Here is a 16,354-nt window from a genome sequence, read left to right on the forward strand (position 1 = left end):
TATTCAGATCAGATGATAAAGCTGTAAAAATTAGAGGTCAAAATAAAGAAAAGGCTGGCTGAATATGAGACTGCTTGGGAAGAGATGTTTCAAAAATAACAGAATTAGAGGACACAGCATGTAGGGAAAACCTGAGATTTTCAACTATACCAGAGAAGCTGGAACAGTCTGCATTAATTTTATCAAAGCATAAATAAGCAACTGGACTAGTACCCTACAGCAAGAGTTGTTAGCTGAAAGTGCACATTGTCTATATGCTCCAAACCTGGCTATAAGAAAGCAGGCTAGACCTCTAATAGTAAAGATGCAATCCAAGATGCAATCCTACCAGCAGTAGGAGTTGATTTTGACATTACATTCATACAAAAGCACTCAAACTATATTAACATAAGAAACATTACACTTCACATATATTGCTATATATCATATAATCTAAGCAATATTACATAAAATATTCAACTCCTGCTTTTTCTTTTAAACAATAAGCATCTTCAGTAAAACATCACTTACTATATAGGCACTCATACATTTATCCACAGCACCACAACACCATATAGTAAGGATGGTGTCAAATTTGTACATGTTTTTTTGTAGAGATCAATAAGGTATTAGACATCTTTCAAAGACGAGGTTATCCTGAACCATTTTTAGTAGATATATATAACAAGGTTGTTCTTAAAAGAAATAAATACCAATTTTAGGTTAATGTAAACCAAGTACTGGATATATGGTAACTGAACACTCTTTGGTGGATCAACGTAGTAAGTATAAGAAAAGCTTAATTACAAAATTTACTTTGGATAGTCATTCTATACTTGAATGTTTACACAAAAATTGGGAAGTCTTTTTGAGGGATGCTGACTTAGTGGAAAAAGTGGGGGATAAACCCTTGGTAGTTTATAAAAAGGATAAATCACTTAAAAGTAATTTAGAGAAGAGGTCAAGTCCTGTACTGCATATTGACAGGTTTGGTACCAAAAAGTGTGGAAATTGTTCTTCATGTCATTATATCAACAGTGCTGATAGTTTCACCATTAACCATCAGGTGTACCATTTAAAGGGTTGTTTTTCTTGTAATACACCAAGTATTGTCTATTTAGCCCAATGTAATCAATGCTCTGCATTTTACACTGGAAAGACTAGTAGGCAATTTAAAAGGCATGTATATGAACAGTATTTCATATACACGTATACAGGATTTTTGCCTGGAAATGTTTACATGGACATTTTTATACCCCAAGTAGACTCCCAAGAATTTTTCCTCAGGCAGGCAGTAAATGTTGGAGGTGTGAAAGGAAAGAAAGAGATAAGTGGGAGCATATTTTCTGAGAGTGTGGTGAGTTGGCAGACTTTAAGGATTCCTTGCAGGATGCAGTCGGAGATGCTGGGTGGGCAGATTGTTCTGACAAGGGAGATGATTTTTCTGAGCTATGATACAGAATCAGAATGGCCTATCCGTGGTAAGTTCTTGCTGTGTCTAATAATGGTGACTGCAAAAAAGCAATTACTAGAAAATGGGAATCAAAATCTAAACCAATTATATTAGAAGTAGTGTATATAGTAAGAGAGAAAAAACAACTGAAAATGAGATCTTTAGAAAAGGGTAGGAGTAAACTACATAGGAAAAAATAGAAATTGTGGAAACAATACATGCAAGGGAGGAATGTAGTCTAAAAGGCAGTAGGACTTAAATGAGCTATGTAATATCTGAGTGAGAAAGATTGGGTAGATTATAAGTGATATATAATGTTTGCAACTGGGACTGTGTCAGTATGGTTTGTGATGTAAAATGCTTGCAACTAGGATTTTGTCGGTGTGGTTTGTTTTCATTTATATAAATGTATGATTGCCTATGTAGTAAGTGATAGTTTCTGTTCCCCATTCAGTTATCCAGGTTGTGCTTAAAAAGGATTAATGAGGTACTCTGTCTGACGTGGAGAGGGAGTCTATTCCACAGAAGGGGGAGTCTTTGGGACACAAATCTGTCCCGCCAACAAGTCTTATTGATGTCACAAACCAGGTTGAGGTCACGCGTGTGGGTTACTTGAGTGGAGCTTGACTTGTGGGTATGCAGCATTCCCATCAAGGTGGGGTCTGAGATTGCTTTGTATGCCAGACAAAGGTCACCTCTGAGGAGTCAGTATGAGACTGAGTAGAGGTACGGGGCCTTTAGCGTATCTGTTTAGGGTAGATTTTTCAGGCCCTGGATTCTCCTGGTGAGGAACCTTTGTGGTCTCTCCAGATGCTGCATGTGCTTTGTGAGGTACATACCGAAAGGGGCATTGTACTCAATAATGGGTCTTATAAGGAAAGAATACAGGGATGTTATGACCACCTTGTCCCTGGATGAGATACCCTTACCAATGAGGTGAGCCATATACAAATCTTTCCATACAAAGGCGGCAATATGGTGGTAAAAATTCAGTTTGCTATCAACTTGGTGCCCAAGTCCCTCATAACTGATTGCATGCTTAAGACGTTGTTATTAATGTTATAATTTGTGGGGATGTCACTCTCCCCAAAGGGGTTGATGATGCATTTTTTGGCATTCAGTTTAAGGCCATGTTTCTGGCACCAGTCATTTGTCTGGGTGAGACCCTCTTGGAGGATGTCCACATCACTACGGGAATTGATGACAGCACACAGCCTGCAGTCATCTGCAAACTTGGTCAGCCACTGCCCACTGGTTTTGGCCTGCACCTCAGAAAAGTATATTCCAAACAACTGAGGCCCCAATACCGATTCCTGGGGTACACCGCTCATTACGGGTCTACTGCTTGAGGTGGCTTCCCATACTTTGACTAAGTGGGTTCTATCAGTGAGCCAGTTTGCTACCCATCTGGTAACATAGAGATTGATGCCTAGTTGAGAAAGGTTATCTATTATACCCGAGTGGGGAATAGTATTGAAGGCTTTGGCCAGGTCAGGGTAGATGGTGTGCACCATCTTCTCCTTGTCCATGGCTTTGGTGACTGCTTCAAAGAAGTCAAACAAATTTAACATGCATGACCTCCCCTTGATGAAACCAAACTGTGTGGGATCGAGTGTCTGGAAGTTGCCAATGTTCTTGTTAATGAGGTCCATGATAATCCAGGCTAGTTAGGCTGATGGGTCTATAATTTCCTGGATCGGTGGATGATAGGGTACCTAATTGTGCTGCAAGTTACTGCTTGAGATCATGTAGGATGCAACCTTTGATGTTATTGGGTCCCATAGAGGCTATATTTTTTGCCTTTGAGAGGGCAGTGATGACTTGCTCCCTAGAGACAAGTGGAGGGGGGGGGCAGGTGTTGGGGATGTCCTGATTTACTGATGGGGGACAGTGGGGTGAAGTTTTTACTGAACCTGCCTGTCAGCAGGTTGGCTATATCTATGGCGCTTTTGTATGTGGTGTCCTTGACCACCAGTTCTGAGCAGATCTGAGTGCTTTCTGTGAGACTGTAGACATAGGCAAAGAAGGCCTTATGATTGTCTTTAGTAGATGTGGCCAGTTTGGACTCGAAGTTTGTTTTGTAGGATTTCACTAGTGCTCTTATTTGCTTGTTCAGGCTAAGGACAGAGTGCTTCCAATTAGGAACCTGCTCCTTCTTGGTCCTGGACAGCAATTATTTCCTTTTATTATAGAGTTTATTTATTGCAGATGTCCACCAGACAGATTTACTCTTCCTTGAGGAGAATGATTTTGTCCTATTGGGTATTCCTGATTCAATGCAGCTATATAAATGCTTGTATAGTACTTTGGTGTAGTTTTGGACATATGTGTGAGTTCCTATGGAGGGGGCTGTGAAGCTGTTTATACCTTCCCTCAGGAAGTTGAAATCAGCTTTGGAGAAGGTTTTTGTTTGACCCTAGCTGGGGGAGGGTGGGGGTCATTGAAGATGGTGACTTCGAAAGTGGCCACTTTGTGGTTGGATCTTACCAGGGAGGATGACACTGTAGGGATGCTGCAATGGTTACTCATGTTGGTTAATACCAAGTCCAAGATATTTTTACCTCTTGTGGGGTGTCACCCAGCTGGTCCAAAGCATTTGCATTGACAAAATCAAGGGATTTCTGGGCATTTGTGTTTTGGCATGAGTAGTTCTTCCAATCTGTGGTTGGATAGTTAAAGTCGCCCAGGAACTGGGTAAAGGGTTGAATCTTAGATTCCAAGAAGTCCAGATAGGTGGAGTGGACATCCTAAGTCAAAGCTGAGGGCCTGTAGTGAGCTATGATTTGAATAGGGGTTTTGTCAATGGTTAACTGTACCTGGAGTGTCTCCTGTGCGTCAGTGTTTAAAAAAAAGGCAGGGATTGAATAATTTATGTAACATTGCTTAGGTTATATGATATATAACAATATATGTAAAGTATAATGTTTGTTATGTTAATATAGTTTGATTACTTTTATATGAATGTACATTTGCCTATGTCACAAGTGATAATTCAATAAAGATATTTGAAAACAAATTATCAAACCCAAGAGCTCAACAATACAAGAAAAACAGAATACAAACAATATGAGACTACCAGTTCAGATACACATAATAAGGGGACTAACATCAGCCAAACAAAACTATTTTCCTAATAAAAAGCTATAAATTTACTCTAATATATGCAAACAAATAGCCAAATAATTGCAGTATTACTGAATACTGATGAATTAAATATTTTTTAGATATAAAACATTGGAAATCAATGCTGCTATACACAGCTGTTATAAAAAGAAGAGAAAAGAAAACAATTACCACATAAAAATGTATTCACAATGCAATACAATAGTTATACAAACGTACCAGTAGATCAACTCAGACTAATTTCTTGCACGCCTGAAAAGCATTGAAACTACTCATCGCCAGGCTACATGACTGCTAAGGCACCAGTATCAGTATTAAAGCAGGACATCTTAACAATCCAGCAAGACTGAGGAGCAGCAAGCAGGTCGCATAGCTCTCAACCTCTTACAGCAAGAAATCTGGAGAAAGCCATAAGTAATGGGAGGGGGGCAAAGACCCAAAAATAGGGACACTTTTTAAACATTGCTCTTAGAAACTTAGAAAGTTGCTAGAATAACAGGTTTTGCATTAGCATGAATTTCGGAAGGGTACGCAGTCTGAATCTGAAATGCCAGTCCTCAAAGATTTGCCAATGATTTGCCAGAAAACCACAAATTTATGAGTAACAGGACAAAACTATGAGGCAAAATCTGGACATTCTGTGAAAATCTGTACAGCTGAGAGGTATGCAAGTGTCAAGCAGGCACCACTTAAGCTCCCCATACACACAAATTCTGGATCACATAAACAGAGCTACACAGTCAACCAGAAGTACATTTGCCTTTAACAGTAAATGTTTGTGGAACACAGTGTCTTATTGGCATATGGGTAGTACTGCCCTGCTACTCTCCCCCCTGGCAGCCTGTCAAAGTTCAAAACTCCTCCACTGCCTGTCTGTGAGAGTGAAGAACCAATCCAATCACCTGGTAGGACCAGGACAGCTCTTCACACTCACAGACAGGATCCATTCAGTTTTCTAGGGTCCAACAGAAGAACAGAAGAAACATAAGCAATGCAAATGCCTACTGTTCCATACCAAACACCACACAAGCACGCACGTATGCACACACATGCAGACACACGCACACACGCACACACACACACACACACACACACACACACACACACACACACACACACACACACACACACACACGCGCCAAAAAAGGTTCTTGAACCAAACTCAACAGAACCTCCTCAACCAACTATATACTCCCAACAAACAGGGGAGGTGGATGAGTACTACCAGTAAAGCAGTGTGTTCTATAAACATCTATTGTTACAGGTTAAGTGAAACTTAAGCAGCTGTACTATGTTCAACAAATGCTCTGCCTTACTGGCATATGGAAAGATTCCCAAAGCTTACCCAACCCTGGAGGTGGAAAGATAAAAACCCAGGAGCACCCGGAGAATATTTTTTGTAAACTTGCATTGGATCTAAAAAATAATCCAATTTGCTGCCTCTAAAATACTTCTAGAGCCCACTCTTTCTGGTGAAAAGTACCTTTACCTTACCTGGATTTGCCTTGCCATAGTGGGATTAACAAAAATAATATCAGAGGGCAACCTACATAGAATGACTTGCTTAGAGACAGGCTGAATATTCTTTGCCCCAGAAAAGGGAACAGAAAGCCTTTCGGCCTTCAGTAAAGGGCTTAGTTCTGTCAGTGCAGTAAATGACCTGCCTATGCACATCCAAGGTATAAAGTAACATCTATCTCTTATATTAAGGTTCCAGAAAGAACACAGGAAGATTAAAAGACTGATATATAGTTAAAACTGAAACCACTTTTGGCCTAAAAAAAAGGATAAGTGTGTAACATAACCTTATCCCTGTGGAAAATCATGTAAAATTGTCACCATATGACAGCTTGCAGCTCAGAAATTCACCTCGCAGATGTCAGAGCAATAAGCAAAACAGTTTTCCACATTAAGTGCTTATGATCAGCGCAATCTGCTTGTTCAAAAGCTGGTAGGGTCAATTTTTCAAGAAGATAGCTGAGATCCCGTGAAGGAGGAATTTGTTTGTGAGGGGGATTCATATGCAATAGTCCTTTCATGAACTGTATTACCAAAAAAAGAAGAAAGAAAGAGTGGGATCTACTGGCAGTCAAGCAAACCTAGCCATTAAATGCACTGTAATGGACACATATGCTAAGTCATGTTGAAGTAGCTGACATCAATATTTTAAGACCAGAAGGATATTAACCACAACTGACCCTGTATTTCCATTTAAGCTCCACTTAGAAAACCTCATCCATTTATAAACATAAGATTTTCAAATAGCAGGTTTTCTGACCTCTGCTTCTCATCCTCAAGAAACAAGTGCCTAAATGGAGTCAAGATAGAATCATTTAAGCTGTTAATAGAAGTTTCTTCAAATCAGGGTGCTCTAGTCACCAGTGACACTGTGTGAGGAAGTCAGTGATAACTGTCCTTTGCCAATATACTACTGCTTGGGGGTCACCACAATGATCTTTGAAATTCTCTTTGAACTTTCAGAAGTACCTTGTGAATCAGTGGAAAGGGTGAAAATGCATACAGGAACATTCCTGTCCGAGTGAATAAGAATGAGAATGAGTTTGTCCTCCAAGCAATACTACAAAGATGTCTGTAACAGAATTTCTCCAGCTGTCCGTTTTGAAAGGTGGTGAATTAATCTATTACAAGTGTTCCCTATACCTGGACTAAATCTTGGAACACCGCTGCCTTGAGTTTCCACTAGTGAGGGTCTGCATAGGATCTACTCGGTGTATGTCATAATGTCCTGCTCTGCCAGGATGGCCGATATCTGAAGAGACACAGAATACTGAGAAGCCCAGTATCAGGCTATCACTGGCAATCAGCACAGTATGTAAGACCTCATACTCCCTAGTTTCTTGACGTAAGTAGTCCTAGTACAGAAAAAGTGAATGTCCAGAGTCTGTCAGTGGGCCACTATCTGAGCATGGCATTTGGAAAACACTCACATTGCAGTGGACAGCCCAAAGGGCAATACAGAAAACTGATATTTCAAACCAGACAAAACAAATCTCAGATATACCCTGAAGCAATGAGGCCTGGGGATATGAAAAAAAAGGCATCCATCATGACCAGAGCAAGCACTGTCTGCAGGATGAACTTGACCTTGACAAATGCATTAAAAAAAATCCCACACTGGTCTGTATGACTGCTGTTTTTGGGGAACCAAGAAAATACTAGAGAAGAAACTACTCATTATTTCTGAAGAAGGGACTGGTTTTATGACCCGAGTCCAGCATTTTCTGGAGAAAAGGAAAGAATAACAAAGTCTGGTCCAGAAGATGAGGAGGAATCTTCCTGAATGGAGGTGGATTATCTTTCCACTTCCATTTTAACCCCCTACCAGCAATGTTTAGCACCCATCTGTTGGAAACCACTAATGGCGAGGCGTCCTTATACAAACCTAATTTAAGAAACAAGGCACCTGGCAGAGGACTTGATAAAGATGGGTACTGTACCTTAACTTGGAAGGGGGAGTATCCTTTCAAGGGAAGGAATCCTTCTTGTTGGGCTTGGTGGAGTTGTCTTCCTGACATTTCCTTTTATTGCATGGATATTGTTTAGCTGGGACTTCTGCTTGTTATGTTGCCAAAAATTATCTTGCTTAAAGGAGAAGAACTTGAGAATATGAAACATTTCTGATATTCCATGATTCAATTTACCTCTGTCATCCAAACTGATTAGCTGCTTTACCAAATTCACTCAAAAAAGCTTTCATAATCTCATTTTTTAACTCATCAGAAAAATTCTGGCAATGCAACCAAGCATACCACTTAATCACCATTGACAATACTGCATTTCTAGAAACAGTATCACCCCACTCAAAGGCCCTTTTTAGAGCATCTTCTGACACCTGAGAGACATCACAAACAATATCTTTAACACAGTGCTTTTGCTCTGTAGGCAACGATGCATCATACCCATCCAAACTATACATTTATTTCACCACAAACATCCACATAGAACACTGGAAGTTAAACACTTTAAAAGCTACCACGCTGGACTGAGCCAACTACTTTCCTTAAGATTCTAGATCCTTGTCTAGTGAATCTGAGAGAGCGGGCACAAAGAACATATGATCTTCTTATTAGCAAAAGTCATGGGGGAACCAAAGCAGAGTCTGCAGACAAAAGGGCTTGGAGGCTAAGTGAGGCCTAGCACATCTGAAATTTCTTAAACCCTTTCTTAGGCAAAACCTCAATGAATAGAGGGAAACTACAAGCTTTCTAGAAGATCTCTCCCAACACTGGTATTAAAGGAGGGAAAAGAAAACATCTGTTTGGGTCCAGGTATCTGATCATCATCAGGGAAATCAACTGATCTGACACAGACAGGTCAGAGTGATCAAAAAAAAGATCCCCTTTAAAAAGAGGATCCATAGCAAACTGAACGGGGATGGAACAGCTGGTGTTATTAAGACAAGGGTATACACCCCATAACCAACTGTCTATGCTATGGATCTTTCCATCGCCGCCATCACAGGTGGGAAACCAGCCAGAGGCTGCTGCTCCACCAGGTGGAGGATCATTAGTCTCTTTTTGGCATGCACTACACTAGTAGGAGAGTCCCCGGGGGGAAAGTATCAATACTAGCTACAGATTCTGTATCCCTGACTTCCCCTGTACCTAAAGAATTTGACCGTCCTGCACCTACAACAGGCAATGGAACACCCCCAAAGGCTGTGTCTGTCCTTTGTGTCATGCACAGTTGTGGAACTGCGACCACACCAGGCAACCTGGAGGTAATAAAAATCGAGTGGTCTGACAGCCTGCCAGAAGATAAGACCACTGCAGTATCACAAGCTGAAGGCTGAGACATATTTCTTTATTTATTCGTTCATTTTTAGGAGCAGATGGAGAAGATGGGGGGGAGGGTCTGATTCTATCAAGTCAGAGGAAAAGAATCTAACCAGCTCAATTCTGAATACTGGCTGCACAGTCAGCCCAGTAAGAAGAAGGACAAATCCCACTACTCTCCCTCTACATAACAATCTAAAGACTATTTCTGTACAGATTCTATTCTGAACATTCCAATGAGAAAATGACAGTCAGTAACACAGTTCAAAGCACAAAATACATGCACAAAAGTCCACTGATTTTGTAAAAAAAAAAAAGCTGGTTTCAGTACAAATGAATGGATACAGCCTAAAGTAGTAGTGGGCAAGAGATAAATCATAAACTGATGAGAAATTCTTGTCAGAAATGTTTAACATACAAAATGGTGTCAACATCACAACTTAAATGAAAAAAAACAATTGTTTAAAATGCTGTAATCCTATTGAATCACCCCAAATAATCATAACCCCTAAAGACAAAATGCAATATCAGCTCGTTTTCCTGTCAAAATTTGCAAATAAAGTTTTTAATTATCAGGCCTTACTGTGCTAGTCAGAGAAAAACAGAAACATATTTAAATTTTCTCATACAAAACTGTCAAAGCAGCACCATCCACTATTCAAGCACTGACAAAAAACACAGAGGGAAAAAATAAAGCCTAAAAAGAGTTTATTATCTGAGCTCTACAGCTGTCACCTAGTTTGACAGATGCAATATCCCAATCGATCTTTCTCTGACTGTGGCACAAAAAAATCTGAGAGTCATATATGTGGGATCTGAGCTTTGACAAACGACCAGGAGGAGGGTAGCAGGGCACTACTACCCATATGCCAGTAAGGCAGTGTGTTTGTTGAACCTGTAAAGTGCAGACTAACCAACAATTCCAGTGAAATATAAGTGATAATTAGAATCCAGTAAAGCCTCAGAATCTGCCAATAGATAAACAAACAGCAGTTGAAAGAGATTGAAATGGTTTAATAAAATCATAAATGGTTTAATAAAGTCATTAAATTAACAACTGCAGCAATAATAAGAGCTTAATACCATAATGCCACTGTCACATTCTGATAAAATTGTTTCAGCTAAGTTTCAGTAAGACTGCCTTGGAGAGCAGCAATAAAATATGGAAAACAGTAAGTAAAATAATCAGAATACATCAACCAAGGTCAAGTAGTTAACTCAGAATGGTAAACAATTACAGTACTTCTGTGTGAGATGTACATCACTGAAAGCAGTTGCTGCTGGTTCACAGAATCACATAAGTAATAGAAAATAGTAGACATCCCAGGTAGATAATAAAATCCAAAGCACCTACACTGGCAGACACATGTTTAAGAACGAGTCCAACTCAAGAGAAAGGCAAAAATGAAGTTTGTAACACTAGCATCAGACAAGACAACTAGCCGCTATTCCAACAGGATCTCAACAAAGTTAGTCTAATAATAAAATGACAAGCAGTACAATGGCAGATATGCACTACTCCCAGGCTTCCAACTCAGCTCCCACAGCTTAGACAATCCATCCATCCTCAACCCCTTTTCCCATTTTGCACATGGGGTCAGGATGTCACTTCCACAGTGACAATCATCTCGAGCCAAGTTTTACACTACTGGGTGGTTAGCCCTGCCATGGTAGTTCATTAGCACCACTCACACACACACACACACACACACACACACACACACACACACACAACTACAGCCAATTTGGAGTGTTAAATCCACCTACTGCGTGTCTTTGGAATGTGGGAGGAAACCCACATGACTGCAGGGAGGACATGCAGACTCCGCACAGAAGGCACCCCAGCCAAGAATCGAACCAGAGAACCTCTTGCTGTGAGGCAACAATGCTGCCTGCTGCACCACTGCAGCCACCCATTGCTTTGACAATGGTCCATTTAAACTGATGTTCAAACCTAACATGTATAGCAAATGATACAAAAAAGTCAGGAGTTCATAGGTTTCCTACTCAGCTCCTGCTGCACTTCAGTATATACCTGTTTAAACTGTTGTTCACTCAGCAGCATGATATAAATTGGCATTTATCTACCAGCACATCACCATGTACAGAAGCTAGGAGTGAAAAAAATTAAAATATAGGTTCAGCAAAACAAAACAAATAAACAAAAAATCAGTGTTCACATAAATAGCACAACTGCTGTAAGGCAGTTGGTCAAATTTTCTTTTCGATGCAGGGATAAAATGCTGGTAGAGATGATCAAAATGCATTTGTCTGTGCGAGATGGGAGAACCCGCCCTTACCTCACTGCAGTACCATCAGCTGCAGGGGGCGATTTATAAATTGTGATTTCTTTGTTTCCCTTTGATTATTCTTACCTCTCTTCTAATTGGAAATGCAACTGTATTCTCCCCTCCTGGCCTACTCTACCTTCACTCCATCTGGAATTTCTAAATACATGGGTTCACTCTGAATGTTTGCTAATACAACGATACTGCTACCAATGTATATAATGTATAGAGTTTTTTTCTCTTTTCTCTTTGAAATGAATATATACTTTATATCCTCAAAATTTATAAGTTATGTGACCATTGTACATTATACGTCTCCAACTTGAAATGTATTTGTATTTTGTAACTGTTTTTACTCTACTTTTCTGTATCTTTAATTAAACTATGTATTGTGGAGCTTTTCTCCCTGGGCCGCCACTGAAAATGGGCTCTCTGAGCCCAGTTGACCTCCCCGGTCTGACCTCCCCGGTCATCAAACTGGAAATAAATAAATAATAAATGAATTTGCATTCTGAGCATTAATGATCACTGAAATGTCAGTTGACATTTGAAAGATTCAACTTGTAAAAATATAAGAACAATATATAGTGTCTAATGTCGAAATACCACCATTAGTATACCAAGATAATTACACAAAATTGTAAGAATACAACCTCTAAAAGTATAAACTTAAAGTAAAATAATTTTTAAAAACAAAGCCTAAAACTGTACTGGTTAATAAATATGAATATTCCTAAGTGTATGCATACACAGTTATGCAAATGACTATGATACACCTACATATTTACTTTTTCCATATTTAGTAACATTTTACATTCAGTAACTAACTCAGACTTGTTATAACTAGAATAAATTCAAAAGAAAAATTAATTGGAGTAAAACAGTAGTAAAAAATGTCAACATGTTCAAGAAATACAGTTATGTCAAGATTAAAAAACATTCAAGACAAATAAAAAAAACAGTCAAAGCAACTTAATACAGTATGCTTGTGTGTGTGTGTGTGTGTGTGTGTGTGTGTGTGTGTGTGTGTGTGTGTGTGTGTGTGTGTGTGTGTGTGTGTCAGACTAACAGCTCAATTAAAACAGGAACTCATCTCATAATGTTAAAAATGCTGTCACAAATGGAAGAAAATTAAATGCTCAGCAATTAAAAATGCCATCAATAAATACATTTAATACATTTGAGCAAATCTGCTTATTAGACAGAAAATAAGGCAGCATCACCTTACAATATTTTACAGAAATCAAAAAAAAAATTACTGCAGAGAAACACAAACATTTTCATCCCTTATTTGCATGTCATGCCACCTACCTGGCAAATTAAGAATCCCACTTATTTACTAATTTAAAATAGATATATTAGCTGAAGCAATCTGATCCGTGCAATGCACACATCTTGCCACTGTACATATTGTGTGTGTGTGTGTGTGTGTGTGTGTGTGTGTGTGTGTGTGTGTGTGTGTGTGTGTGTGTGTGTGTGTGTGTGTGTGTGTGTGTGCATGTGTTTCTGTGTGTTAGCCTTTCTCTCCAAGAAATAGATGTCAAACAGGAGTGGTCCCAGCATGGAGTCCTGAGGTACCCTGCTGGTGACGGATCTCTTAGTGGAGGTGGTATCACCAATCCTAATTTCCTGGGTCCTGCCTGGCAATGTATGTGTCTGTGTGCCTGTATGTGTGTTTTTGCACAGGTATATATGTATGCATACACATTACAGGTTCATAGTTATATACTAGGCTAACAACCACCAAGGCCTTTATAAGCCAAGCTGTGCAATCCAAACCAACTGTGTCCCTATGTATCATGGACTTTTATTAGGATGGGGTATGCTAGTTACAAAGTTTTTAGAGGTTATGTGGGGCAGTATGTCAGTTTGGCTATTATTATCTGCCTCTGTCTATCAGAGACATGGAGGGCAGACTCAAGTTAAATTTCCTATTTCCCATCCACTGGTCAAGGTTATGCTTAAACAGGGTTAGGGGTGAACTCTGCTTCACATGGATGAACTTGTTCCAGAGCATGGAGATACTCTGGGACAAATATCTGTCGAGCCAACATTCCTTATTTATGTCATAAACAAAATTTAAATCCTTGGATCTAGTACTTCTGATAATGTTTGTTTTGTTGATGTGCAAAAGATCCATCAGAGCTGGGTCCAAGAATGCCTTATAAGCCAGGCATAGTTCGCCTCTCAGTAACCTGGAGGAGACAAAGTATAGAAATAGGGCTTTAATATGATTCATATAGGACAATGTGTTTATACCATGGATTCTCCTGGTAAGGAACCATTGTGGGCATTTCAGCAGTTGCATATGTCTGGTCAGGTATACACTGAAGGGGGCATTATATTCAATGATGGGCCTGATAAAGGCCAGGTAAAGTGGCACTTTGACTTTCTTGGACCTGGATGCCATGTCCTTCCTTATAAGCTGAGTGAAGAAACATGATTTTCTTACTACCCTGACCACATGTTGTTCAAAAGCTAGATTATTGTCCACATATGTTCTCAGATCCCTGACTACTGGGTCAACTCTTAGGGGTGTCTTATTGATAAAGTAATTAGCCTGGGTAACAGTTTTCCCAAAAGGCACTATAATTTATTTGTGGCACTGAGCTTTATTCCATGGCTTTGACACCAGTCATTTATCTGTGTTAGACCCTCTTGTAAGATGTTTGTGTCATGGGGGGAATCTATGGTATCCATCAGTTTGCAGTAATCTGCATATATGGTCAGCCAGAGGATCTTGACATTAGCCTTTACCTCTGAGAAACAGATGCCAAATAGGAGCAGTTGCAGCATAGAGCCCTGAGGTACCCCTAATGGTAATCAATCTCTCAGTGGAGGTGATATCACCAATCCTGACTTCCTGAGTCCAGTCTGTGAGCCAGATGGCAATCCAATGGCTTATGATTTATGCCCCGTTCAGCAAGTTTGCCATTTAAACCTGAGCAGGTTATTGTATCAAATGCCTTTGCCAGACCCAGGTAGGTGGTATGCACAGTTTTCCCCTCATACATTGCCATGGTCACCTTTTCAAAGAAGCCCACCAGGTTTAGTAGGCATGACCTTTACATGACAAAGCCAAACTGGGTTGGGTCCAGTGTCTGTAGGCTGCCTATTTCTTTGCTGATCATAAGAATATATAATCAACACACACACATGCATATATATATATATATATATATATATATATATATATATATGTATGGATTCACTTCATAATCTCAAAATACTGAAACATCGAATTTTAGTATCTCGAAACTATAAAACCTGATCCACAAAACACCGAAACTACAAAACCCCAAGCCCAAAACTGCAAAATTCAAATCATCGAACAAACCGCATAAACTACACCATGCATACACCACAACACCCACATCACAACATAAACAAACGAAAACTACATACATACACAACTCATACACACATAAGTAGGCCCTGCACCCTCCACACCCCACCCTACTTATATATACTAACTCCGAGATCGCACAAACAGGAAACAAAAGCAAACTCACACACGCACATTCTCCAGTCCCTCACACACACAACAAACACATCAGCACACTCAAACACACTGTAACCTCGACTCAAATCCCTTACAAAACACTCACTTACCTAACAAAACACCTAAATCCACACACGGCACCGCACACCATAAACCCACAATCCTGGACATCACATATCGTAAGGCTATAACCGTGAATTTGAGATATTCGAATTTACGATTATGAACTTTCGCTATTTGAAACATTCGGGTTTATAGTCTTGAGATACTGAAATTCGACATTTCAGTATTTAGAGATTATAAACAGCTCTATACACACACACACACACACACACACACACACACACACACACACACACACACACACACAACTATGACATTTGGTTGAATGACCCTTTAGTTGAAAACAACAAACATCAAACAGTGAAAAGCACCCAAGGCAGAATGTTTTAAAAATCCCTCCACACCTCGCTTTACTTAAATATACTAACTCCTCAATTACATAATCATAGAGCGAAGAGGAAAGGCCACACACAGGGAATCACTGCCAGTGTACAAAAAGACACCATAACAGAAGTGATTATGAATAGGTAACACCAATAAATAGGTGTAACTATCCAATTTTAACTAAATTCACTTTCAACCAATGGATTTAATCAATTTGATTTTATCATTTGGAGATTCACCAAAATGGGATTCAAACAAATGTCATGGTTAGTATAGATCCACACATACACACACCTTCACAGACACATGAGCCAAACACACATTGTAAATGTGTTTGTAATAAAAGTTATTTTAAACAGAACTCCAAACTGACATTCAAAAGAATTGTAAGAACAAAGCTGCGGGTATTTGCAAACATATAAAGCTTAGGTCACAGTACCCAGATTACCTTAATGTGTTTTATGCCACAGCTAACCAGCTTGTTAGGTTGATACAAATCCCATGAGACATCAAAGATCTGGAAAAGAGAATCCACCACAAAGTTTTTGTAAATTAATATGCACATATAAATATGCTTCACAGGTAATAAAAATGCACAATACATTTACAAAGTAATATGAATTGAATACATTCTTTAGAAAACAAGAATTACTTCACATTCTTTGCCTGAACACTTTTTGCAACTCAAGTAAATAAAACTTAACATTACAGCTGATACAATATGGGCTCATAAACATAAGAATATTTATTCTGAAAACTATTTACT

General features: G+C 39.3%; 1 protein-coding gene across 1 annotated transcript in view; it reads right to left on the reverse strand.

Annotated features, from left to right (window-relative positions):
- Window positions 1-16,354, reverse strand: part of LOC122803780 (echinoderm microtubule-associated protein-like 5) — a 3,919,718-nt gene that overhangs the window by 3,389,993 nt on the left and 513,371 nt on the right. Inside the window, exon 4 of the mRNA XM_044073467.1 lies at window positions 16,037-16,105. Coding sequence (XP_043929402.1) covers window positions 16,037-16,105 — 69 coding nt within the window. The remainder of the gene's footprint in view (window positions 1-16,036; window positions 16,106-16,354) is intronic.

This window comes from Protopterus annectens, chromosome 6.part0 (assembly GCF_019279795.1).
Source record: "Protopterus annectens isolate FY-2018-M chromosome 6.part0, PAN1.0, whole genome shotgun sequence".
Taxonomy (NCBI): domain Eukaryota; kingdom Metazoa; phylum Chordata; order Ceratodontiformes; family Protopteridae; genus Protopterus; species Protopterus annectens.